This window comes from Cervus elaphus, chromosome 6 (assembly GCF_910594005.1).
Source record: "Cervus elaphus chromosome 6, mCerEla1.1, whole genome shotgun sequence".
Lineage (NCBI taxonomy): Eukaryota > Metazoa > Chordata > Mammalia > Artiodactyla > Cervidae > Cervus > Cervus elaphus.
This window is the reverse complement of record NC_057820.1, coordinates 31,212,360-31,237,587: the sequence shown is the minus strand read 5'-3', so window position 1 is coordinate 31,237,587 and position 25,228 is coordinate 31,212,360. Positions and strand designations below refer to the sequence as shown.

Here is a 25,228-nt window from a genome sequence, read left to right as displayed (position 1 = left end):
ACAATTATAAATATATATGCACCCAACATAGGAGCACCGCATTATGTACGGCAAACACTAACGAGTATGAAAGAGGAAATTAATAGTAACACAATAATAGTGGGAGACTTTAATACCCCACGCACAACTATGGATAGATCAACCAAACAGAAAATTAACAAGGAAACACAAACCTTAAATGACAGAATGGACCAGCTAGACCTAATTGATATCTATAGGACATTTCACCCCAAAACAATCAACTTCACCTTTTTCTCAAGTGCACACGGAACCTTCTCCAGAATAGATCACATCCTGGGCCATAAATCTGGTCTTGAAAAATTCAAAAAAATTGAAATCATTCCAGTCATCTTTTCTGACCACAGTGCAGTAAGATTAGATCTCAATTAAAGGAAAAAAATTGTTAAAAATTCAAACATATGGAGGCTAAATAACACGCTTCTGAATAACCAACAAATCATAGAAGAAATCAAAAAAGAAATCAAAATATGTATAGAAATGAATGAAAATGAAAACACAACAACCCAAAACCTATGGGACACTGTAAAAGCAGTGCTTAGGGGAAGGTTCATAGCATTACAGGCTTACATCAAGAAACAAGAAAAAAAAACAAATAAATAACCTAACTCTACACCTAAAGCAATTAGAGAAGGAAGAAATGAAGAACCCCAGGGTTAGCAGAAGGAAAGAAATCTTAAAAATCAGGGCAGAAATAAATGCAAAAAAACTAAAGAGACCATAGCAAAAATCAACAAAGCTAAAAGCTGGTTTTTTGAAAAAATTAACAAAATTGACAAACCATTAGCAAGACTCATTAAGAAACAAAGAGAGAAGAACCAAATTAACAAAATTAGAAATGAAAATGGAGAGATCACAACAGACAACACTGAAATACAAAGGATCATAAGAGACTACTACCAGCAGCTCTATGCCAATAAAATGGACAACTTGGATGAAATGGACAAATTCTTAGAAAAGTATAACCTTCCAAAACTGAACCAGGAAGAAATAGAAGATCTTAACAGAGCCATCACAAGCAAGGAAATCAAAACTGTAATCAGAAATCTTCCAGCAAACAAAAGCCCTGGACCAGATGGCTTCACAGCTGAATTCTACCAAAAATTTAGAGAAGAGCTAAAACCTATCTTACTCAAACTCTTCCAGAAAATTGCAGATGAAGGTAAGCTTCCAAACTCATTCTATGAGGCCACCATCACCCTTATTCCAAAACCAGACAAAGATGCCACAAAAAAAGATAACTACAGACCAATATCACTGATGAACATAGATGCAAAAATCCTTAACAAAATTCTAGCAAACAGAATCCAACAACATATTAAAAAAATCATACACCACGACCAAGTGGGCTTTATCCCAGGAATGCAAGGATTCTTTAATATCCGCAAATCAATCAATGTAATACACCACATTAACGAATTGAAAGATAAAAACCATATGATTATCTCAATAGATGCAGAGAAAGCCTTTGACAAAATTCAAAACTCATTTATGATTAAAACTCTCCAGAAAGCAGGAATAGAAGGAACATACCTCAACATAATAAAAGCTATATATGACAAACCCACAGCAAGCATCACCCTCAATGGTGAAAAATTGAAAGCATTTCCCCTGAAATCAGGAGCAAGACAAGGGTGCCCACTCTCACCACTACTATTCAACATAGTGTTGGAAGTTTTGGCCACAGCAATCAGAGCAGAAAAAGAAGTAAAAGGAATCCAGATAGGAAAAGAAGAAGTGAAACTCTCGCTGTTTGCAGATGACATGATCCTCTACATAGAAAACCCTTAACACTCTACCAGAAAATTACTAGAGCTAATCAATGAATATAGTAAAGTTGCAGGATATAAAATTAACACACAGAAATCCCTTGCATTCCTATATACTAACAATGAAAAAACAGAAAGAGAAATTAAGGAAACAATACCATTCACCATTGCAACAAAAAGAATAAATACTTAGGAGTATATCTACCTAAAGAAACAAAAGACCTATACATAGAAAACTATAAAACACTGATGAAAGAAATCAAAGAGGACACAAACAGATGGAGAAACATACCGTGTTCATGGATAGGAAGAATCAATATTGTCAAAATGGCTATTCTACCCAAAGCAATCTATAGATTCAATGCAATCCCTATCAAGCTACCAATGGTATTTTTCACAGAACTAGAAGAAATAATTTCACAATTTGTATGGAAATACAAAAAACCTCGAATAGCCAAAGTAATCTTGAGAAAGAAGAATGGAACTGGAGGAATCAGCCTGCCTGACTTCAGACTCTACTACAAAGCCACAGTCATCAAGACAGTATGGTACTGGCACAAAGACAGAAATATAGATCAATGGAACAGAATAGAAAGCCCAGAGATAAATCCACGAACCTATGGACACCTTATCTTTGACAAAGGAGGCAAGGATATACAATGGAAAAAAGACAACCTCTTTAACAAGTGGTGCTGGAAAAACTGGTCAATCACTTGTAAAAGAATGAAACTAGAACGCTTTCTAACACCATACACAAAAATAAACTCAAAATGGATTAAAGATCTAAATGTAAGAGGAGAAACTATAAAACTCCTAGAGGAGAACATAGGCAAAACAGTCTCCGACATGAATCACAGCAGGATCCTCTATGTCACACGTCCCAGAATGTTGGAAATAAAAGCAAAAATAAACAAATGGGACCTAATGAAACTTAAAAGCTTTTGCACTACAAAGGAAACTATAAGTAAGGTGAAAAGACAGTCCTCAGATTGGGAGAAAATAATAGCAAATGAAGAAACAGACAAAGGATTAATCTCAAAAATATACAAGCAACTCATGAAGCTCAATTCCAGAAAAATAAATGACCCAATTCAAAAATGGGCCAAAGAACTAAACAGACATTTCTCCAAAGAAGACATACAGATGGCTAACAAACACATGAAAAGATGCTCCACATCACTCATTATTAGAGAAATGCAAATCAAAACCACAATGAGGTACCATTACACGCCAGTCAGGATGGCTGCTATCCAAAAGTCTACAAGCAATAAATGCTGGAGAGGGTGTGGAGAAAAGGGAACCCTCTTACACTGTTGGTGGGAATGCAAACTAGTACAGCCACTATGGAAAACAGTGTGGAGATTTCTTAAAAAACTGGAAATAGAACTGCCATATGACCCAGCAATACCACTTCTGGGCATACACACTGAGGAAACCAGATCTGAAACAGACACATGCATCCCAATGTTCATGGCAGCACTGTTTATAATAGCCAGGACATGGAAGCAACCTAGATGCCCATCAGCAGATGAATGGATAAGGAAGCTGTGGTACCTATACACCATGGAATATTACTCAGCCATTAAAAAGAATTCATTTGAACCAGTCCTAATGAGATGGATGAAACTGGAGCCCATTATACAGAGTGAAGTAAGCCAGAAAGATAAAGAACATTACAGCATACTAACACATATATATGGAATTTAGAAAGATGGTAACGATAACCCTATATGCAAAACAGAAAAAGAGACACAGAAATACAGAACAGACTATTGAACTATGTGGGAGAATGTGAGGGTGGGATATTTCAAAAGAACAGCATGTATACTATCTATGGTGAAACAGATCCCCAGCCCAGGTGGGATGCATGAGACAAGTGCTCGGGCCTGGTGCACTGGGAAGACCCAGAGGAATCGGGTGAAGAGGGAGGTGGGAGGGGGGATCGGGATGGGGAATACGTGTAAATATATGGCTGATTCATGTCAATGTATGACAAAACCCACTGAAATGTTGTGAAGTAATTAGCCTCCAACTAATAAAAAATTAAAGAACATGATGTCTATGTTATTTTCTGTCATGATAAAGAATTGAATTCTACTTAGAAGTGTTATGGTAAGGAACGAGGCAATCGCTGCTTGAAGAAAGAGACAAAAGAATGATAAATGCTAATCAAAAGTGTGGTTCAAAATGCATTATAATGCAATAGTAATTAATTCAATCTATGGTCAACAAACCCATTGGATAGCACATCGTATCTGCAAGTAGATAAGTGATGCTGTGTCTTGTTTTGTAAGAGTATATGTAGACTTAGATACGTATTTAGATATAGACAAGATCTGCAGATATATTCAGGTACATTTTGAGAGAATGAAAATTCTCTAAGTCCCTTTAGAGTCTAGGCTATATAATTTCTTATTATACAGTGGAGAACTTACATCCATTATTAAAAGTTGAATATGGGAGGGAAAATAATTGGTGACTAAAAGGTGGATGAGAAAAGGAGAATCGAGTCACGAAATTAAAGATTTTCACAAATATTTCAATTTTATAATAGGAAGCAGGTAGCAGTTGCTATATTTCTAATTCTACAAACACTGTTCTGGGAAATAAGCTAAACTGTATGAAAGCAAATATCTTGCATTGGCTCTTGGTAGAAAGTGATGCTGAGGCTGCATGCACAGTAAAAATGAAGAACTGATAGTGGTCTCACAAATAGAATAAAGGATTGAACCTTTTTACAGAATTCCAATTATTGAACAATTTCAATAACAAGAAAAACCTATAAAATTTGACATGAAAATGAAGTTAAGAATTCTGAATATCAAGAAAATGACACATGCTATAAGTAGACTTCTTATTTTTGTTGTTTTTACATAGAGCATGTGAAAAGTAGTTAAACACAATCATTTCTTTTTAGATTAACTTTTGAATTAAAATAATCAATTTCAATATGTATGCATATAGTTTTATTATGTATTTCATTTTTCATCAGTGTTTTTTCTTGGCAAGACATATTTGTTGTCAGGTAGATAATCCCTTGAAAGTAAAATTTACATTTTGTCACAAGAGGAGTCAAACTTGATCATAATTCATCTTACTGTAATAAATATGAGGAGTTCTATTCATGTGGCAAACCTGCTAGACATCTCAGAAACAGCTAGTCTCTTTTCCCCTTCTTTCCTATGCTAGCACACTTTCGGCAACAAAACAGGCAGCACTTTGTGATGACAAACACAGCAGTTGCCACACAGGCCAGCAGGAACCCGATCACGTCCAGAGAGTGGTACTGGAACCAGGTGAGGTCGTGGGCGGCGGGTCGCAGGTGCTTGGCTCCTCTGTTCCGCATGACAAATTCAATCCAGAAGATCGCTCGGTCCAAGGGTTTCATAGGCTGATCATGTTGAATGGCTGATAACCTCATGACATTCTCTTTGTAGCTGAAGGAAAATCAGTGATCAATTTATAGAATGAGCTATAATAGATAAATAAGTGAAATGTCCTTGCAAATGGTAACATAGAGTGCAACACAGTGGAAGAAAAGTAGCTTTTTTTCCTCCAAGGTGATGACTGAGATCTTAGCTTATGGGCTGTGCTGTGCTTATCAGTCAGTCATGTCCGACTCTTTGCCACACTGTGTACTGTAGCCAGCTAGGCTACTCTATCCATGGTGATATTCCAGGTAGGAATATTGGAGTGGGTTGCCATGCCCTCCTCCTGGGGATCTTGCCAACCCAGAGATTGAATCCAGGTCTCCCGCATTGCAGGCAGATTCTTTACTATTTGAGCTACCAAGGAAGCCTGAGAATACTGGAGTATCCTATCCCTTTGCCAGGATCTTCCTGACCCAGGAATTGAACCAGGGTCTCCTGCATTGCAGGTGGATTCTTTTCCATCTGAGCTACAAGGGAAGCCCAGCTTATGGGCTAGGATTTCTTAAATTCTTAGGATTTCAAGTTACAAAGAAAAGAAAGAAAATGAGAGGGAAAAGACTGTGTAGTCTAAAGTGGCATGAGTTGTTCCAAAATGGAAAAAAAAGAAAAAAATTCATAATTTGTTTGTTCAAAGATTGAATTATCTAGTAAAGAATTGTTAATTGACCTGGTAAACATGTTTTAAAATGCAGTCATAATCCAGATATAGCAAGTAAATCTATGATGAGGTTGAGAGACAGGTCCAGAAAGGACTGATCTTACATTAGTGAAGTAGTAGTTGAAAGTGTGGAAGTGGATTGACTTGGTTTGATTTCTGACTCTGATACTTGCTGGCTGCTTCTTATTCCTTCTGTCCCTTAGTTTTTTAAAAATTTAATTTTATTAAGTTTTAAAAGCATTTTTATCTTTTAAACTTTTTCTTTCATAATTGGAGGGCCCAATCACAATAGAGTCTGTTCCTCAGGTTTTCATTTTTGTATAAAATGGATAGAAATAGTAACTTATCTGGTTATTTTGAGAATATCATACTGATTCTTATAGGCATTCTTCGAATCTAGTATACTCTCAGAAAATGTTTTCTCATATTGTTCTCCTGGTTCTTGTTCTTTTAGAACAAGATTCTTTTAGAATGTGAAGACTCAAAATTTCACTTTCAGGCACTGCAGTTACAATGCCTGAACTACTGTTTCTACTGTTGAAATGATGATGGATTGTGTGTGTGTGTTTGTGTTCAGTTGTGTCTGACTCTTTACAATCCCATAGACTGTAGCCTGCCAGGGTCGTCTGTCCATGGAATTCTCCAGGCAAGAATACTAGAGTCGGTAGCCATTCTCTTCAGGGGATTTTCCTGACCTGGGTATGATGGCTAACGGACAAGAAAGTAGGAAGAATAATGAGATATGGTTCATGAACTCTAACTCACAGAGTGCTATATCATGGCACTGCAGCGATAACAATGGAGTTAACTTTTCTCCCTTTTCTGTCAAAACACAGGGGGAGCACTTGGTGTTTGCAAGGATTGCAATAATCAGGAAACATTTTTGTGATACAATAGGGATCAGTTCAGTCACTCAGTGATGTCCGAATCTTTGTGACTCCATGGACTGCAGCAAGCCAGGCTTCCCTGTCCATCATTAACTCTCAGAGCTTGCTCAGACTCATGTCCATTGAGTCAGTGATACCATCTAACCATCTCATGAATAGACTGCAATAAAGAAGTTGCTTAATATGTGTAAAGTAACTCTATGCTACTAAATAAAATATGTAGCATATCATGAACATTCAGTATATAGCAGCTAAAAAATCATCTTCATTTTTGACACCAACTTTACATGATTAAAATTTAAAAAAATATAAAGATACTAAAGAGATGTACATTTATATAGAATCAGCAAACGAAAGTTCTGTTACTTAAGAAAGAAATAAAATATTTTTGCTTTTTTTTTTTTTTTGCACTGCTCATTTAGGACAATAGCTGTCCTAAAAGTAAATTTAAATAGCACTGCTATAAAGACACAGATACACACTGTGCTACTATGACTGACATTCTCAAAAGGTTTCATTGCAAAGTCATTATGAAACAATAGGGGGAAACATATATCATATTTATGATATTAATATAATTGTGTTACTGAAATTCACACATATCCTGAAGTGATTTGGAAATCAGATATTTCTCATTTTTGAAAATTTGGCTTTTAGACAGTAATATCCCATCATATCTCTTCCAAATAAGATAAAATCAATCAAACCTAAAGAGCTCAGGATATATCTACATTTATAAGCAATATCTACATAGTTGAAGTTAAGTTAGAAAGTTCTATTAGCAAAGTATTATTAAAAACTTGCAGATATAGAGAACAAATTTTGGTTACCAGATTGGAGGAATAGAAATATACACATTGGGGTGTAGGAAGCTAAAGTTACTGGGAATAATATAAGCTCAAGGTTGTGTTGTACAACACTGTGAACATAACCAATATTTGGTAATAATTTTGAATGGAAAATAGGCTTTAAAAATTGTGTAAGAAATTTTTAAAAAGGAATATCTCAACATATCCTTCCAAATCAATTGTATTTAGATTTATAATTCTTCTAAATTAGACAAAAATTATCACAATCAGAAAACCTAGGAATAAACCTGTATTTATAAATATCATTTACATAGTTGAAACTGAGTAATTAGAAAGTTCTAGGTGTTAACCATTTATCAGTGATGGGGTCAGAATATTAGCATAGAAAACTTGGAAAATATTAAATGTAATGGGAATTTAAGATTGATTATGTCAAAGGAGTTTACTGAAAATAAAGTATCTTTGTAGAGTTTAAAACATTTGAGGAGTTCACAGGCAGAAAGAAAGTAAAGTGGGCAGATGAGTGTTCATATTACTACGATGCATGTTTCCCTACTTACCTTTGTTATCAATGCGTCTTAATCCTTCTATTACCATTTCAGTGATTCTTCTCATTTGAATGCTGAGTCTTTCAGAATTTCTCTACTATCTTTAAACTACTGACAAACCTTTCCCATAAAACCATAAAAAAATGTTGAGACACTCAAAATAGGTTATTATTGACTGTTTTCAAAGCATTGAGTAAATCTTACTCTTCATTATACTTATGTGAAGGCTCATTTCTGCCTCCTTGGCCTTCAGATGAGAACTTCTCTGGATAGAATGTCAGGTAAAAAATGTATACTCACAAAGGATTATTAATGACTTCCTTCAATGCATTGAGCAAATCTTCTGTTGACATTGTTTCCAAGTCCAATCTGATAGCTGCTCCCTTGGCCGTCATGTGAACAACGTTATGAGGTTGATCAGCAAACAAAGGAAGGCCCACCATAGGGATGCCGTGGTAGATGGCCTCGTAGATGCCATTGCTTCCACCATGAGTTATAAAGGCTTTGGTTTTTGGATGGCCTAGGATTGAGTGAATTTCAATAAAATGATTACTTATAACTTTTAGAATAAAATGAGAAATGGGCTTTATAAGGCACTGAAAGAAGCAGTGTTTTTTAAGATAACAGATTATTACACATATGAGACTGCTTTTAAATTGCTTTCAGAACTCAGAAAAGAAACTGCTATGTCTGCTGAAAGGGTAAATGAAGACTTTGTGAAAGAAGTGCTGAGTCACTCGAACGTCACAGATGAATCCATGATTGGCAGGTGAACAACTTAAAGTAATACATTTTTCAAGTGTTTCAGTAATTCTCTATACATTTGCTTCCTTTTGAAGCGCTATCACTTTGCTCAGCTGCTACTCTAGTTTTCAATATTTTTTTCTACGAAGGCTTACCAAGAACGTCGTTCTGGGGGATCCACTTATACAGCCGAGTATTGGGTCCTAAGGTGTCTGGTTTTTTGCCATCGTATCTCCATAGAACCTGTTAGGGTAAGGGTAATATCTTATTCTATGAGTTGAGCTTCAAAGTTACAATTCTAAAGTGATCAAAATATATGTAGTTACATGTCTTCCATATGACCTAAGAAATGAGGGCATATTAAGTAATGTTAACTGTTAACTTCCCAGGTGGCGCTGCTTGTAAAGAACCCATATGCCAATGCAGGAGACATAAGTGATGTGGGTTGGGAAGTTGGGAAGATGCCCTAGAGTAGGGCACGGCAACCCACTCCTTTATTTTGCCTGGAGAATCCCATGGACAGAGGGGCTGGGAGGGATATAGTCCATAGGGTCGCAAAGAACTAGATATGACTGAAGTGAATTAGCACCCATGCACAATACCCTGACATGAAGAGGAACACCTACATTTGATATACACATGATGGCATAGACAATTGAGATGTCAGTGCCAACACGAAAACTTAAATAATTTCTAGGTGGTCTTATTTCAAGTACAAAGAGACAGTGACAGATGACAAGTAACCTACACACTTATTTGCCTTCTTTTTATACTAGCTGTCATCTTCAAATTTAATATTCACTGATTTCTTTGTGACCATTATAGAAGACAGTTTAGTTATATCAATTTTAGTATAACAAGTTAGTTTATCAGAATCACACATTTTGTTAAAAAGAGGAAAATGCATGCATCAGCCACTTAGAAATAAATACCTTTGCTTATTCATAATTTATTAATAATAAGTTAATTTGTGCTTCTTAGGAAGTATAGCTTCATTTAAGTTATAAACTGTTAAGCGCTTGCAAAAGCAATGACAACTGGAATTTTTTGACATGAATCCAAAGTATTGCCACTATTACTAGACTTGGTTGTTTTACCTTTAGAATAGAAGAGCCAGTTGACAATTTGAAAGGGACAATAGGGCTATTGAAAAAGTTCCAAAATAGTGGCACCAAAGTTTATTCAACTGATCCTGAATACTTCAACAATGAAGCATAAAGCATTGACAGAATTGATTAGTGTGGTCTCTAGATCCAGTACAAAACTAAGGAACAACTTTGGAATTCCAAGCAATTCTCATAAACTGGATTATAATTTATTAGTGTTTAACTTCCATTTGCTCTGTGAATGAATGTAAATTAATTTTAGTTTCTCAGCAAAAAATAGCATAGATTATTGAGAGGCCTATCAGATTGCAAACTAAAAAGTTGTTCACAAATATCTGAAGACCACAGGGGTATTTTATATATTAGAAAAAAAGTTACTGCTGCATTTTCTGAAGAGGAGAGGCAGGTGAATCTTCGCCATGCCAGTCTTCCTTGTGCTTGACTGCTTCTTATAGTCCCTTCTCCCTCTTCAATCAGGAGGAAGAATGTGACAGGTTAGAAGCAGAGTTCATTAAGGACCAGACTTTACAGAGTTCACCTTAAGGGCAGGACCCTATCTTCACTCTATCACATTGATCTTCCTGCTTCAGATTTTAGCAGGGCCTGGCATGCTGCAATTCATGGGGTTGCAAAGAGTCGGACACGACTGAGCCACTGAACTGAACTGAGTCAACCAGGGAAGCAGATGTTATTTTCTCTAAATCAGTGTGGTTGGATGGCAGTTTGGGGAATCTTGTCCATCCTTTCTCTGAGTAGCACTCTGAAAAACACACTGATAGGTCTGTTCCAAAATTTATGGGACACATAAAAGACCAGGATTACATGTTAAGTGTACACTGCAAGAAGCACAACGGCCTTCTATCAATATTGCTTAACATTATTGTGTTATATTGTTATATTATTGTGTTATATATTTTCTGTTAAAATTTAACCCCAGAGAACATTTGTATGTGTACTGTACCTCAGATATCATTCAAGGAAATGGAACAAGTGACAAAGCAGAATTTGGTGGTTTCTTCTCCGGCCCCAGGATACCATTATAATACCAAAATTCATACTGTATCTCTTTAATACCATTTTTTTATTACAATGTTAATCTAAATTTATTATGGATGAAAGATACTCCTTGTAATTCTATAACACCTACTATATATATTTTGGTTTATATATATGAGAGATAAATTGGAGTTATCATATAATTTACCTTTCTGTTGGAAAATGTCTAAAATCAGACCTTTTATAGAGTTTCACAGACATTAAATAGTTGCTCACTGTTAAGTTACTGTGTGTACCTTTTGTGGAATCTGGGCAAAGGCTGATGCAATCACATTGGCTCTTTCTTCTGACATGTTACTGACCATTGATCCCAATGAAAACACCACAATACCATGTTCTCCAGAGCTCTGCACAAATTCTTCCATTTCCTGTGAAAAAAGAATTTGTTCCATCATAAAAGAGAAGGAGCATAGCAAACATTATTGAAGGGATTGCTGCCAGCAACTAAACTGAGAAAATCAAATATAGTCTGGAGTAGAGATTTTAAAAAAAAATATTGTGGTAAAATACACATGACATAAAATTTACTTTGTTAACCATTCCTGAGTGTATAGTATAGCATCATTAAGTATATTCACACTGTGCAACCAATCTCCAGAGCTTTTTTCATCTGGCAAAACCAGAATTCTATGCTCATTAAGGAACTCCACATTCCTCGTCTCTAGTCTCTGGGAGCTTCATTCTACCCTCTGTTTCTACAAATGTGATTAGTCTGGATACTTCTTATAGTTGAATTGTACAGTATTTGTCTTTTTCTGATTGACTTATTTCACTTAGTGTAAGCTTCTTTCATGTTGTGACATTTGCCAGAATTTCCTTTTAATGTGAGTAATATTCCATCGCTTGTATATATGACATTTTGTTTATTGCTTCATCTGTTGGTGGACCCTTGGGTGGCTTCAACCTCTTGACTCTTGTGAGTTGAGCTTTTATGCACATGTACAGATATCTCATTGGGGTAATACTTTCAATTCTTTTGTATATGTACCCACAGAAGAGAAATTGCTGAGCCATAGGTGTTGATATGTTTTATATTATTCTTGCCACATACTATATAGTATATAAAGTGATTTTCCTCCTCATGTTCCTTATATATGTTAACGTCACATTTTGGACATTGGTTAGTTGTGCTAATAAATATTCAGCACTAAAAAAAAGTTTTTAAATTTTGAAAAACTCCATACTATTTTCCATAATGGCTTTTTTTTTTTTTTTTTAACATAAATCACCCCTGAGGTCCTTGGGAAAGAAATGTGTGATATGAGGTCTGTTTCTTCCATTATGTGGGGTTCAGTTCGGTCACTCAGTCATGTCCGACTCTTTGAGACCCCATGGACTGCAGCATGCCAGGCTTCCCAGTCCATCTCCAACTTCCGGAGTTTACTCAAACTCATATCCATTGAGTCAGTGATGCCATCCAACCATCTCACCCTCTGTCATCCATTTCTCTTCCTGCCTTCAATCTTTCCAAGTATCAGGGTTTTTCAAATGAGTCAGTTCTTCGCATCAGGTGGCCAAAGAATTGGAGTTTCAGCTTTAGAATCAGTCCTTCCAATGAATATTCAGGACTGATCTCCTTTAGGATGGACTGGTTGGATGTCCTTGCAGTTCAAGGGACTCTCAAGAGTCTTCTCCAACACCACAGTTCAAAAGCATCAATTCTTCAGCGCTCAGCTATCTTTATAGTCCAACTCTCACATCCATACATGACTACTGGAAAAACTATAGCTTTGACTAGACAGACCTTTGTTGGCAAAATAGTGTTTCTGCTTTTTAATATGCTGTCTAGGTTGGTCATATCTTTTCTTCCAAGGAGCAAACATCGTTTAATATTATGGCTGCAGTCACCATCTGCAGTGATTTTGGAGCCCAAAAAAGTGAAATCTGTCACGGTTTCCATTGTTTCCCCATCTATTTGCCATGAAGTGATGGGACCGGATGCCATGATCTTAGTTTTCTGAATGTTGAACTTTAAGCCAACTTTTTCACTCTCCTCTTTCACTTTCATTAACAGGCTCTTTAATTCTTCTTTGCTTTTTGCCATAAGGGTGGTGTCATTTGCATATCTCAGGTTATTGATATTTCTCCCAGCAGTCTTGACTCCAGCTAGTGCTTCATCCAATCCAGTGTTTCACATGATGTACTCTGCATATAAGTTAAATAAGCAGGGTGACAATATACAGCCTTGAAGTACTCCTTTTCCTCTTTGGAACCAGTCTGTTGTTCCATGTCCAGTTCTAAATGTTGCTTCCTGACCTGCATACAGGTTTCTCAAGTCAGGTCAGGTGGTCTGGTATTCCCATCTCTTTCAGAATTTTCCACAGTTTGTGGTGATCGACACAGTCAAAGGCTTTGGCATAGTCAATAAGGCAGAAGTATTATGTATATTTATGCAAATATATTTGTGTATATGCAGGAAATTAGATAAGGCCAATATACACTGGTGGCAAAAGGATACTGTTAAACACTATTATACTGAGACTTTTCATCTATTATGTTATTAATTGCTAACATAGATTCTTAGAAGGAAATCATACTGCAGGGTTCAACTGACCTTAAATTCTTTATTATTATAGGTCTTCTAAATCATTTATTTATCCAGACATACTTTTTTTGAGAATTATCTTAATTATTAATATTTCATTTCTCTGTAAGCACTATGAAAACTTATATTTGAATCAATTAAGTCTGTCATTCACTCAGCCCTATAATCCTTATCTTAAAATTTGTCATAGTTTCCCAAACTGTCTAAATTATAAACCCCTGACATTGAGGAGTATGGTATTATTGTTGGGAAGTTCTATGAGACAGTCCTATAAGTCCTGTTTATAACCCAGAGGTATACTTGTGTAGTTACTGATTTGACTGACCATATTGCTGAATTTGCTTACCTGGGGCGCCCTTTATCCTTTACATAATTGATGTCGCAGTAGGATGGATAATGTCAGCTGTGGTGAAGGACCCTCAGAGCCCCCTATTTAGTGCCCCGAGTGAGCACTTGCCCAACAGTGGGGGAGGTGCCCCAGGGCTTTCTGCAGCAGAGATCTGCTCACCTTTTTAGTAGTTCACTTTAAACAATATAAAACTGCACGTGAATCTGTATTTGCCTGTATTGTTTCTGAATTATTTTGTCTTGTGGTCCTTTTTCCTTTCTAATTTAAAAAACGCACACTCTGTACTAGAATAATTACACATTGCTCAATGATCCTGTTTAATAAACGTAGAGGAGCAAAATTTTCCTGACCAGTAGTAGCATTTAAAGTTACTTGTCTTCATTGCATTGTCATGTTGGCTCGCTAACCAAAGCTGTTTCATCTATGCTGTGAAAGATACATCGATTTGGTATTATTTTAATATACACTATCTGTACAAATTAATCACTGATGTGGATGTATTCATTTCATACTCTGATATCTTTGTGAAAATAATATAAGATCATGGCAAGAAAATATGCAAATGTATGAAAATTTATATAAAAGGAAATAAGATGTACTGAAATGCTCCATTCAGAGATATCCTTATTTTCAAATTTATATCCTTTTAGCAAAGGTTGAAATATATTTGATATATAACATTATGTAAGTTAAGGTGTATAACATGATTGATACATTTATATACAGTAATGTGATTGACATTTTAATGTGTTTTGAACCTCCACTTATCATATAATTATAATTTCTATTTTTGTTAACCTCTATTCTCTAAGTAAATATGATGGTGCTAATAATAAAATATTGTTGTCTCTATTCACTATCCTGTACCTTAGGTCTCTAGGACTTGTTTACTAAGAAATACTAATTTGTATCCTTAAAGAACGTCTCTCCTATTCTCCCACCTCTTAGCCCCTGGTAACCACCATATTACTCCTATTATATGAATTCAGCATTTTTTGATTTCACATACAAGTGATAATATAGAGTATTTGTCTATGTCTTTTCAAAAAGCTAGGCAGAATTGAAAACCTTTGCTAGACTAAGCAAGAAGAAAACTGACTCAAATAAATAAAATTAGAAAAGAAAGGGAGACACTACAACTGATACTCCAAAAGTACATAGGCTCCCAAGAGAAAACTATGAATAACTATATGCCAAAAATTACATACATGAGAAAAAAATAGATAACTTTTTAAAAACACAACCTATCAAGACTGAATCAGAAAGAAGTAGAAAATCTCAACAGTTTTAAGAAGTAAAGAGATTGTATCATTAATCAAAAACCTAAGAATACACAGAAGCCCAGGACCAGATGGCTTCACTGGTAAATTCTTTGAAACATTATAGAATAATTAATGTAAGTTTTTGAAAAAAAAAATCTTTAAAAATTAAAGAGGAGGTTAGGTGTATTTTCAAACTCATTCTACAAGGCCAACATTACCCTGATACCAAATAGATAAGAACATTACAAGGAAAGAAAATGATAGGCCAATACCCACACTGAGTATAGATGTAAAAATCCTCCACAAAATATCAGCAATCCAAACTCCACAGTGAAGGCATTATATTGAGTGAGCAAGTGAGATTTATCCTTGGGATGCAAGGTTGGATCAGTGTACTCATATTAAGAATTTTAATGCATTGCACAAATAGAATGCAATATAAAATAACTTGATTTTCCAAACAGATGTACAAAACACATTTGATAAGATACAACATTCTTTCATGATAAAAACTGTCAACATATCGAATATAGAAAGAACATAACTAAATGTAATAAAGAACATATATGACAAACTCAAAGCTAACATTACATTCAACAGTGAAAATTTGAAAACTTTTTCTCTAAAATCAGAAACAAAACAAGGATTCCTACTCTCACAGTGCTTCAGCATACTACTGGAAGTTCTAGCTGGAGCAATTAGGTGACACAAAGTATAAGAGGCATCCTAAATAGAGAGGAAGAGGTAAATTGTGTGTGTGTGTGTGTGTTTGCAAAAGACATGATTTTTTTGTATGAAAATCTCAGATTCAACCAAAACTCTTAACTAATCAACAAGCTTAGTAAGGTTGTAGGGTATAAAATCAACATACAGAAATCAATTCCATTTTGATATACAAATAGAAACATCTGAGAAAACCATCCCATTCAGAACAGCATCAAAAGAAGAAAATAACTAGAAATAAATTTACCCAGTGACATGAAAGATCTGTATGTGATAACTATGAAGATTGTGTTGTTACACTGTTGGTGGGAATGCAAACTAGTACAGCCACTATGGAGAATAGTGTGGAGATTTCTTAAAAAACTGGAAATAGAACGGCCATATGACCCAGCAATCCCACTCCTGGGCATACACACTGAGGAAACCAGATCTGAAAGAGACACGTGCACCCCAGAGTTCATCGCAGCACTGTTTATAATAGCCAGGACATGGAAGCATCCTGATGTCCATCAGCAGATGAATGGATAAGGAAGCTGTGGTACATATACACCATGGAATATTACTCAGCCATTAAAAATAACACATTTGAATCAGTTCTAAGGAGATGGATGAAACTGGAGCCCATTATACAGAGTGAAGTAAGCCAGAAAGATAAACACCAATGCAGTATGCTGCTGCTGCTACTGCTAAGTCACTTCAGTCAAGGCCAACTCTGTATGACCCCATAGACGTCAGCCCACCAGGCTCCCCCATCTCTGGGATTCTCCAGGCAAGAACACTGGAGTGGGTTGCCATTTCCTTCTCCAATGCATGAAAGGAAAAGTGAAAGTGAAGTCGTTTAGTCGTTGGACTCAGAGACCCCATGGACTGCAGCCTACTTTTAGCGACCCCATGGACTGCAGCCTACCAGGCTCCTTCATCCAAGGGATTTTCCAGGCAAGAGTACTGGAGTGGGGTGCCATTGCCTTCTCCGCCAATACAGTTTACTAACGCATATATATGGAATTTAAAAAGATGGCAACGATAACCCTATATGCAAGACAGAAAAAGAGACACAGATGTATAGAATAGACTTTTGGACTCTGTGGGAGAAGGCGAGGGTGGGATGATCTGAGAGAATAACATTGAAACATGTATATTATCAAGTGTGAAACAGATTGCCAGCCCAAGTTGGATGCATGAGACAAGTGCTCAGGCTGGTGCACTGGGAAGACCCAGAGGGATGGGATGGGGAGGGAGGCGGGAGCGGGGATCAGGATGGGGAACACATGTAAATCCATGGCTGATTCATGTCAATGTATGGCAAAAACCACTACAATATTGTAAAATAACTAGCCTCCAACTAAAAAAAAAAAAAAAAAAAAGATTATGTTGTAAGAAATAGAAGAAAACACAAATAAATGGAATGTCCTCCTAAGATCATGGATCAGAAGATTTAATATTGTTAAAATATTCACCTTACCAAAAGTATCATACCTCCCAATTTTAAATTATACTAAAGCTGCAACATTTCAAATGATAGTGTACTGGCTCCAAAATAGACAATTGCAACCTCATATAGGGTTTAGAATTAAAACCCTGAATATATAGCCAACCGATTCAACAAGAACACCCCCCCATGGAAAGAATAGTCACTTCTTTCTTTCTGGAGAAAATTGAATAAGTATAAACACAGGAAATGAAATGAGACTCCTGCCTTAGACCCCTCACAAAAATAACTTCAAATGACTTAAAATAACTCCAAAGACTTAAACATAAGACTATAACTTATAACATCCATAAAGGATGTTATATACCATAACATACCTAAAGGAAAATGTAAGGATGGAACTCCTTGGCATTGGTCTTAAAAATGATTTTTTTTTTAACATGACTTCAAAACCACAACAAAAGGAAAAAAATCCACAAGTGGTACTATATTATACTTCAAGCAACTGCACAGTAGAAGAAACAATCAACAGCATGAAAATGCAACCTACAGAATGGAAAAAAGAATGTTTTAACCACATATTGAATGAGGGGTTAATGTCCAGAATACATATAGAACTCATACAACAAAATTCAATTAAAGAGTGGGCAGGAGAACAAAATAGACATTTTCTAAAGAAGACTTCCAAATCACCACCAGGTATATGAAAAGATGCTCAAAATCACTAATCATCAGGGAAATGTATTTCAAAATCACAATGAGAAATTACCTCACCTCTGTTAGAAAGTTGGTGTAGCCCTTATGGAACATAAAAAGAAATTTCTTAATCTCAAAAATTGTAATTCCAGTTTATGTTTTTGTAATGTTAGAGAAAATTGTGATTTTATTATATCTGACATTTTTCAACTAAATATTATATATGATTTAGTGTAGTTACATTCCTTATAAATACATGCATTTATATGATAGAAGAAGGATGTTCATTTTAGCCAAAGCACAGGTGAAGAGCCTTAAAACTCACAAAAAGATTTTAGCATTTCATCTTATATATCTGATTGGCAAAAATCTTAAAAATTCCTAACATTAAAAAAGTTTACATTAAGTATGTTAAATTAAATTTTATGTAGAGTAAATTTTATTAAACTTATTAAATCATTTTCATTAATTTTTATGTAAACTTTTATAATTGACCATTAAAACACTCCATGGGACATCTAATCTCTAGCAGTTTGCTGAATACTATAATCTTGATGATTAAGAAAATCAATTTCAATTAGGAATTAGATCAAGGTGGCTGGCACACATTGAGTTAATGATAGTATGTTATAATAACAAAATAAAAATAATGACAACAGTTAAAATTTCTTCTGAACCACTAAGTATATGCCAGTGACATTTTGGATGTTTCACATGTACTTACAAATTTTTTCTCTCAACAATATAAGGTTGGTACCATCATAAGATATAGTATGGTTGTATCGCTATGAATACTGTAGTCTAGTTTTCACTCATTGTTGCCTACATCTAGCAACAACCTGCAAAGTGCTCTTTTCTCCCACGATTTACCCTTGACATCTAACCCAGTGACTACATGTTGCTTGTTGTCTTGTTGTTTGTTTGTTTAAGCAATATTATAGTATAGTGCTTAGCTGCTCAGTCGTGTCCAACTCTTTGGCATCCCATGGACTGTAGCCCCCCAGGCTCCTCTGTCCATGGGGATTCTCCAGACAAGAATACTGAAGTGGGTTGCCATGCCCTCCTCCAGGGGATCTTCCCAACCCAGGGATTGAATCCAGGTCTCCCACATTGCAGATGGATTCTTCACTGTCTGAGTCACTAGGGAAGTGCAAGAATAGTGAAGTGGGAAACCTATCCCAATATGAAAAGGAGTAAGTCAAGGCTGTATGTTGTCCCCTTGCTTATTTTACTTATATACAGAGTACATCATGAGAAACACTGGGCTGGAAGAAGCACAAGCTGGAATCAAGATTCCCAGGAGAAATATCAATAACTTCAGATATGCAGATGACACCACCCTTATGGCATAAAGTGAAGAGGAACTAAAAAGCCTCTTGACGAAAGTGAAAGAGGAGCGTGAAAAAGTTGGCTTAAAGCTCAACATTCAGTGAACTAAGATCATGGGATCTGGTCCCATCACTTCATGGCAAATAGATGGGGAAACCGTGGAAGCAGTGTCAGCCTTTATTTTTTGGGTCTCCAAAATCACTGCAGATGGTGATTGAAGCCATGAAATTAAAAGACGCTTACTCCTCAGAAGGAAAGTTATGACCAACATAGACAGCATATTAAAAAGCAGAGACATAATACATGTAAATCCATGGCTGATTCAAAGAATAAAAAAAATAAAAAATAAAAATAAAAAAATAAAATAAAAAGCAGAGACATTACTTTGTCTGTCTAGTCAAGGCTATGGTTTTTCCAGTGGTCATGTATGGATGTGAGACTTGGAGTGAAGAAAGCTGAGCGCTGAAGAATTGATGCTTTTGAACTGTGGTGTTGGAGAAGACTCTTGAGAGTGCCTTGGACTGCAAGGAGATCCAACCAGTCCATCCTAAAGGAGATCAGTCCTGGGTGTTCATTGGAAGGACTGATGCTGAAGCTGAAACTCCAATATTTTGGCCACCTCATGGGAAGAGTTGACTCATTGGAAAAGATCCTGATGCTGGGAGGGATTGGGGGCAGGAGGAGAAGGGGGCGACAGAGGATAATATGGCTGGATGGCATCACCAACTCGAAGGTCATGAGTTTGAGTACACTCCAGGAGTTGGTGATGGACAGGGAGGCCTGGAGTGCTGAGATTCATTCGATCGCAAATGCCGGACACGACTGAGTGACTGAACTGAACTGAACTGAACCTATCCCTTCTCCAGGGGATCTTCCCCACCCAGGAATCCAATTGGGGTCTCCTGCATGGCAGGTGGATTCTTTACCAGTTGAGTTACCAGGAAAACCTGTTTAAACAATATTTGACTGCACTTTTCTCTCTCAATCCTTTCAATGTTTTCCCAATACCCCAACTAGATATTTGAAGTTACTGTCTGTTGCCAGCTGACTTCACCAGCATCATCTGTCTCTTTACTTGGGCTCTTCCTGTTTAGACGAAGCTTGGACTTCTTGGCAACTGCCATTACTACTCTACATGCTTTTCTTATCTATCTTCTGCTACCCCTGCCCTATCCCTTCTGTTTATTCTTGAGCATTCTTCTGATTTCACCTTAATTATCAGTGAATCAGAGATACTGTCTATGATTCATGCTGGATATTTTTAGCATTCTGTGCTTTCCTTTTTATAACACTTTCACACAATTTTTATGACTTGCTTGTATTCTGTCTTTCCATGTGGAGTGTCAGGTAGCAAAAACTGTGTCTACACCGTTACTGTACTTTAGAACTCACTTCTAGAATATGTGACATATGTAATTATCCTATAACATTACAATTATAATAATAATAATATAGCTAATATTATATTACTTAGATAAAATATAACTATTAATATTGTTTAGTGACTATCTGATTATGCTTCATTATGTGTCGAATAATGAAGCTGTTATTTAACTGACATATTCTTAAAGTGTCCCACATATTCTAGCTTATTCGGTAATGACAGTGAAATTCAGATACTTTGTTCATATAGAAATATATCAGTATCTAACTAGTAGTTCACTTTATCCAGCTTCTCACATCTGACTCACTGTAATCAAATATTTTAAATAAAGAATACAGCATGATTCCTATTGCAAACACAAAGTTAACAAAGAAGAACAAAGAGGAGCAGGTGACCTTAGGCAGGGGTTTGGCAGGTTTGCAGTGGAGGCCTCCAACAAATTCAACATTTGGTAGCCGTGGGCGAGGAAATGAAAAGTCCCAGTAGTTTCGAATAAGCCACATTTCAGCTTTCCCCATTAACTCAACTAATGTAGTGGGCCTTCCTGAAAGTGAAATAAAAAACAAAAAACAACAATAAATGTTGGATCAAATGAGAATATTGCCGTGTGTATATATTTTAGGTAGTTTTTGCAAAGGAGTTTGGGATGATGTGGTCAAAGATGTTTGAATGTATCTGTTCTTTGATAAATATAAACATAACATAGTATAATATAATATGTGTGTAATTCTCTGTGTACATGTCTTCATGTATTAAGACATTTTATGAGATTTCCAGTGATTTTGTTAAATTAAAAAAAAAGAATTTTTGTGAGTTGGATAATATTCACTCACAGAAGTCCTATGTGCTTCAATTTGTGGTGTATGATTTCCTGGTATCTGAAACTAGTAATGGGTTCTACTTTACCCTATAATTTAAGTGTGTTCATAATATTTATAAGATTGATGGGTCATTTTATATCTTTGTTTCACTCTTTCACTTTTTGAGACAAGTTTATGTGAAATTATATTTATACAAACTCACCTTCCAAGGCACAAGGAAAGATAGGATTTAATGCTACCAAGTAAGAACATGACTTACCTAGTTGTCATGTGTTGTTTGGTCTCTAAGCCGTGTCTGACTCTTGTAACCCGATGGACTGTAGCCTCATCCATCCATGGGATTTCCCAGGAAAGAATACCAGAATGGGTTGCCATTTCCTTTTCCAGGGGATCTTCTCAACCCAGGGATCCTATCCCACATCTCCTGTATTTACAGGCAGATTCTTTACCACTCAGCCATTAGGGAAGCCTGACTTACCTAGTACTTCACTGTAAAACTGATTCCACTTCTTCTCATTGTACATCTGAAACCAGTAGTCAAAATAAAGTACATATATCATATTTTTTACCCTCTCCATGAATGTCATGTGATCACTTAATTCAGACAACATAACAGGTACATAGGATGGTGGAAATGAAAGTCTTCCACTCCTCTTTTCAACCAAATAGCCAGGTGAGAAGTAGAGACTGTACACTAATGGTACTTTAAGTACTTCAGCCAGAAGCTCTCCACAGGGTCCAACAGCATCTGCAAGAATGACATCAAACCTTGATTCCTGTAGTTTTGTCATAAGCTTCTTGTTTGAAACCACTTCACTACATATCTTTATACCAATATCAGAAAATTCCTCAAATAATTGTTGCATTCTTGAAAGATGGATCCAAAAGTAATCTTTCACTGCAAGCATCCAAGTCTCAATCAAAATCTTGGCAACATTCTGAAAATCCTCTTTAGTTAAAGATATAGGGAAAGTCTCAAATTTCATAGCCAATGGTTTGTTTGGATCAATAAGAGTGGAAGCTGAAGATTCCAGTACGGTCACCTCATGACCCCTCGTCACAAGTTCATCCAGAATTGTCTTCATATTCATCCAGTGACTAAATTCCACTGGCCACACCAGCACCTTTCCACAACTCCCAGAGTTAAAGTAGCAAGTGAGCTGTACCAGCTGCAGAAGCGAGAGCCATTTCACAGACATCGTGTTCATATGCCGTAGTTTAAACAATTACTACATCCTTTTGCTATTGCTCAGGCTTATATCCAGAAGAAATCATTCAGAAGTTAAATTATAACTCCTTTACCTCAAATAAATAGGTTATATGAATAGTCAGCAGATGTGGAAATCAGATGAAAGGGCAAAGTGTAGACTACTTCGAGATTATAAGTGTGTTTATATAGATTTGTCAGTGCTATCACCCAGCTAAAAGTCGATGACCTTGTACACACAAGTCAGTTGTATCAATTATGTAAGAGCGAAGACTGGTGTAAAACAATAGCAAGTGAGAGGCCCTTGTGTCTTCTGTCACTTTGACATGGAATGAGAGAAAGGTGACATCAACAAGATGAAACATTAGGAGGTCCCAACACTTGCATCCTTCACAGAAACAAGAAAAACAATAAATGAACAACTATGAACCAATATAAATTACTTTTCAAAATTTCTGGGCTACAATGAAGAAGCAGTGGAAACCCTGCAGGTTGCAAAATCTGAGGACTACTGTGTAGAAAAGCATGGGAAAGATTTTACCCCCACACCCCTTCCTTCAGTTCAGAGGAGCTTGGCACGGGCAGAGATCCCCTCGGAGGGATTTCAGCCCATGAGGAACAATCACGCAAGAGAACTTTGGCAACCTCATCATCATGACCTTTGCAGCCTTGCTCCTGAGCGCTTCCACAGTGCGCACCTACGCTGATTCAGCTGCCCAGGGGCCCTGCTGCTGTGTCCTTCCTGAGGCTGGAAATGCCACTGTGGTGAGACCTGCCTTGGGGTCAAGGAGTCTCCCCATCTCTCCTGTACCCAATTTCCCTGATCGAGGTGTCACAGTGCCTTACCATCTGTGCAACTAGAGTTTCTGATCTGTGCCCAGCTCCCAGGTTCTAAGTCAGTGACTTGTCCTTAAGAAGTGTGGCCATGCTGCTATTTATTTGGGTCTCACCCTGTTATTCCTAATTCTGGTTTTGACTGGCCATTACCCAGGCTGAGCTGCTACTGTTTTACACACCATTCCTGGGTCCTGAGTCATGGCTTCAGCCTGTCATTGCTGGGGCAACAGTGCAGATACTCTGTGCCTCACCATGGGTCCTAGTCAGGGTTCTGATCCGCAATTACCATGTTCACACCACTGCTTCTCTGCACCTCACCCTTGGGGCCCAACATGTGGCTCTGATAGGTCATTACTAGGAACATAACCACTGAAGTTCTCTCCCTTCCTCTGTGGCCAGAAGTGGAACTTGGGCTCATCATCCCCAGGCTGTGCATCCCAGGTACAGCAGCTGGGCCTGGGCCACTGCACAGCCCCGTCATCTCAGGGCCTAAACCACCGCTGCCTTCCCCCCACCTCTCAAATATATTGTTAAATAACCATGTCATATGTCTAGAAATGCAACTAAACACAGTTTACTTGCTTGCTTCTTATATTTGTTAAGAGAAGAAAGGAGAAGATTTATGCACTTACACTATCTTACATAGTTGCTTCTCTTTAGCAGGGCCCTTTGGTCTATCACCGTGACTAAGATTGTAGTCTAGGTTTCCTTTCTCAGTCAGAGGCCTTCCTTCAAGTTCTATAAGGCAGATTTCCCAGTAATAAACTCTTCTTTGGGGTGATAGGGAGTATAAGACTATTTATATTTTGCTTTCATTTTAAAATAAGTGTTTTTTTTTTGGTTGTGCTAGATCTTTGTTGCTGCCTGAGCTTTCTCTATCTTCAGCAGTGGGGGCTACTCTCTCATTTCAGTGGCTTTTGTTACTGAGCACAGACTCTAGGGCATCTGGGGTTCAGTAGTTGTGGCAGGTGGCCTCAGTGGTTGGGGCTCCTGGGCTTCAAAGCTCAGGCTCACTACTTGTGGTGCATGGACCTCGTTGTGGTGCATTGTGCTCTGCACCATCTGGGATTCTCCTGGATCAGTGATCAAAGCCATGTCTTTTGCATCAGCAGATGCGTTCTTTTCCACTGAGCCACCAGGGAAACCCATGACCTCATTTTTGAAAGATAGCTTTTCTTGGTATAGAATTTTTGGCTTACAGGTTTGTCTTTTAGCACTTTCAATATATCATCTCACTGCCAGGGAACATTCCTTGTGTCTAATGAGAAATAAGCAATATCTTGGAATTCACTTGTAAGGATGAATTATTTTTCTTTCAACACTTCAAAACTGTCTGTTTTTAGTTTTCAATATTTCATTAGTGTCTGTGTATGACTCTTCAATATTTATCCTGCTTGGAATTAATTGGACAATTGGGTTGTACAGATTAATGTTTTACATCATAATTGGGATGCTTTCAGGGATTATTTTTTGAATATTTTACTCTGCACCTTTTTATTCTGGCACTCCATTTTTGTGTATGTTAGTGTGCTTTATTATTTCTATGGCCATGCCACCCTGAACACACCCTCTCCTCTGATCTCAGAAGCTAAGCAGGTTAGTACATAGGGCTTCCCTGGT

General features: G+C 36.8%; 1 protein-coding gene across 1 annotated transcript; it reads right to left on the bottom strand.

Annotated features, from left to right (window-relative positions):
• Positions 1-4,738: 4,738 nt before the first annotated feature.
• LOC122696509 (UDP-glucuronosyltransferase 2B4-like) lies at positions 4,739-22,789 on the bottom strand. The gene is made up of 6 exons (XM_043906584.1): positions 22,043-22,789; positions 21,139-21,287; positions 11,263-11,394; positions 9,020-9,107; positions 8,421-8,640; positions 4,739-5,224 (listed from the first exon to the last, which is right to left on the bottom strand). Exons 1-6 carry the CDS (start codon positions 22,770-22,772, stop codon positions 4,945-4,947), a joined length of 1,599 nt encoding a protein of 532 aa, XP_043762519.1. The 5' UTR covers positions 22,773-22,789; the 3' UTR covers positions 4,739-4,944.
• Positions 22,790-25,228: the final 2,439 nt, after the last annotated feature.

Bases quoted from the DNA above. Each gene is read 5' to 3' on its own strand.
- LOC122696509 (XM_043906584.1), bottom strand. From the start codon at position 22,772: ATGAACACGATGTCTGTGAAATGGCTCTCGCTTCTGCAGCTGGTACAG. The intron at 9,108-11,262 runs GTACACACAGTA...TTACCCTAACAG, and splicing joins TTGCCCAGATTCCACAAAAG to GTTCTATGGAGATACGATGG. The intron at 8,641-9,019 runs GTAAGCCTTCGT...ACTCAATCCTAG, and splicing joins CCCCCAGAACGACGTTCTTG to GCCATCCAAAAACCAAAGCC.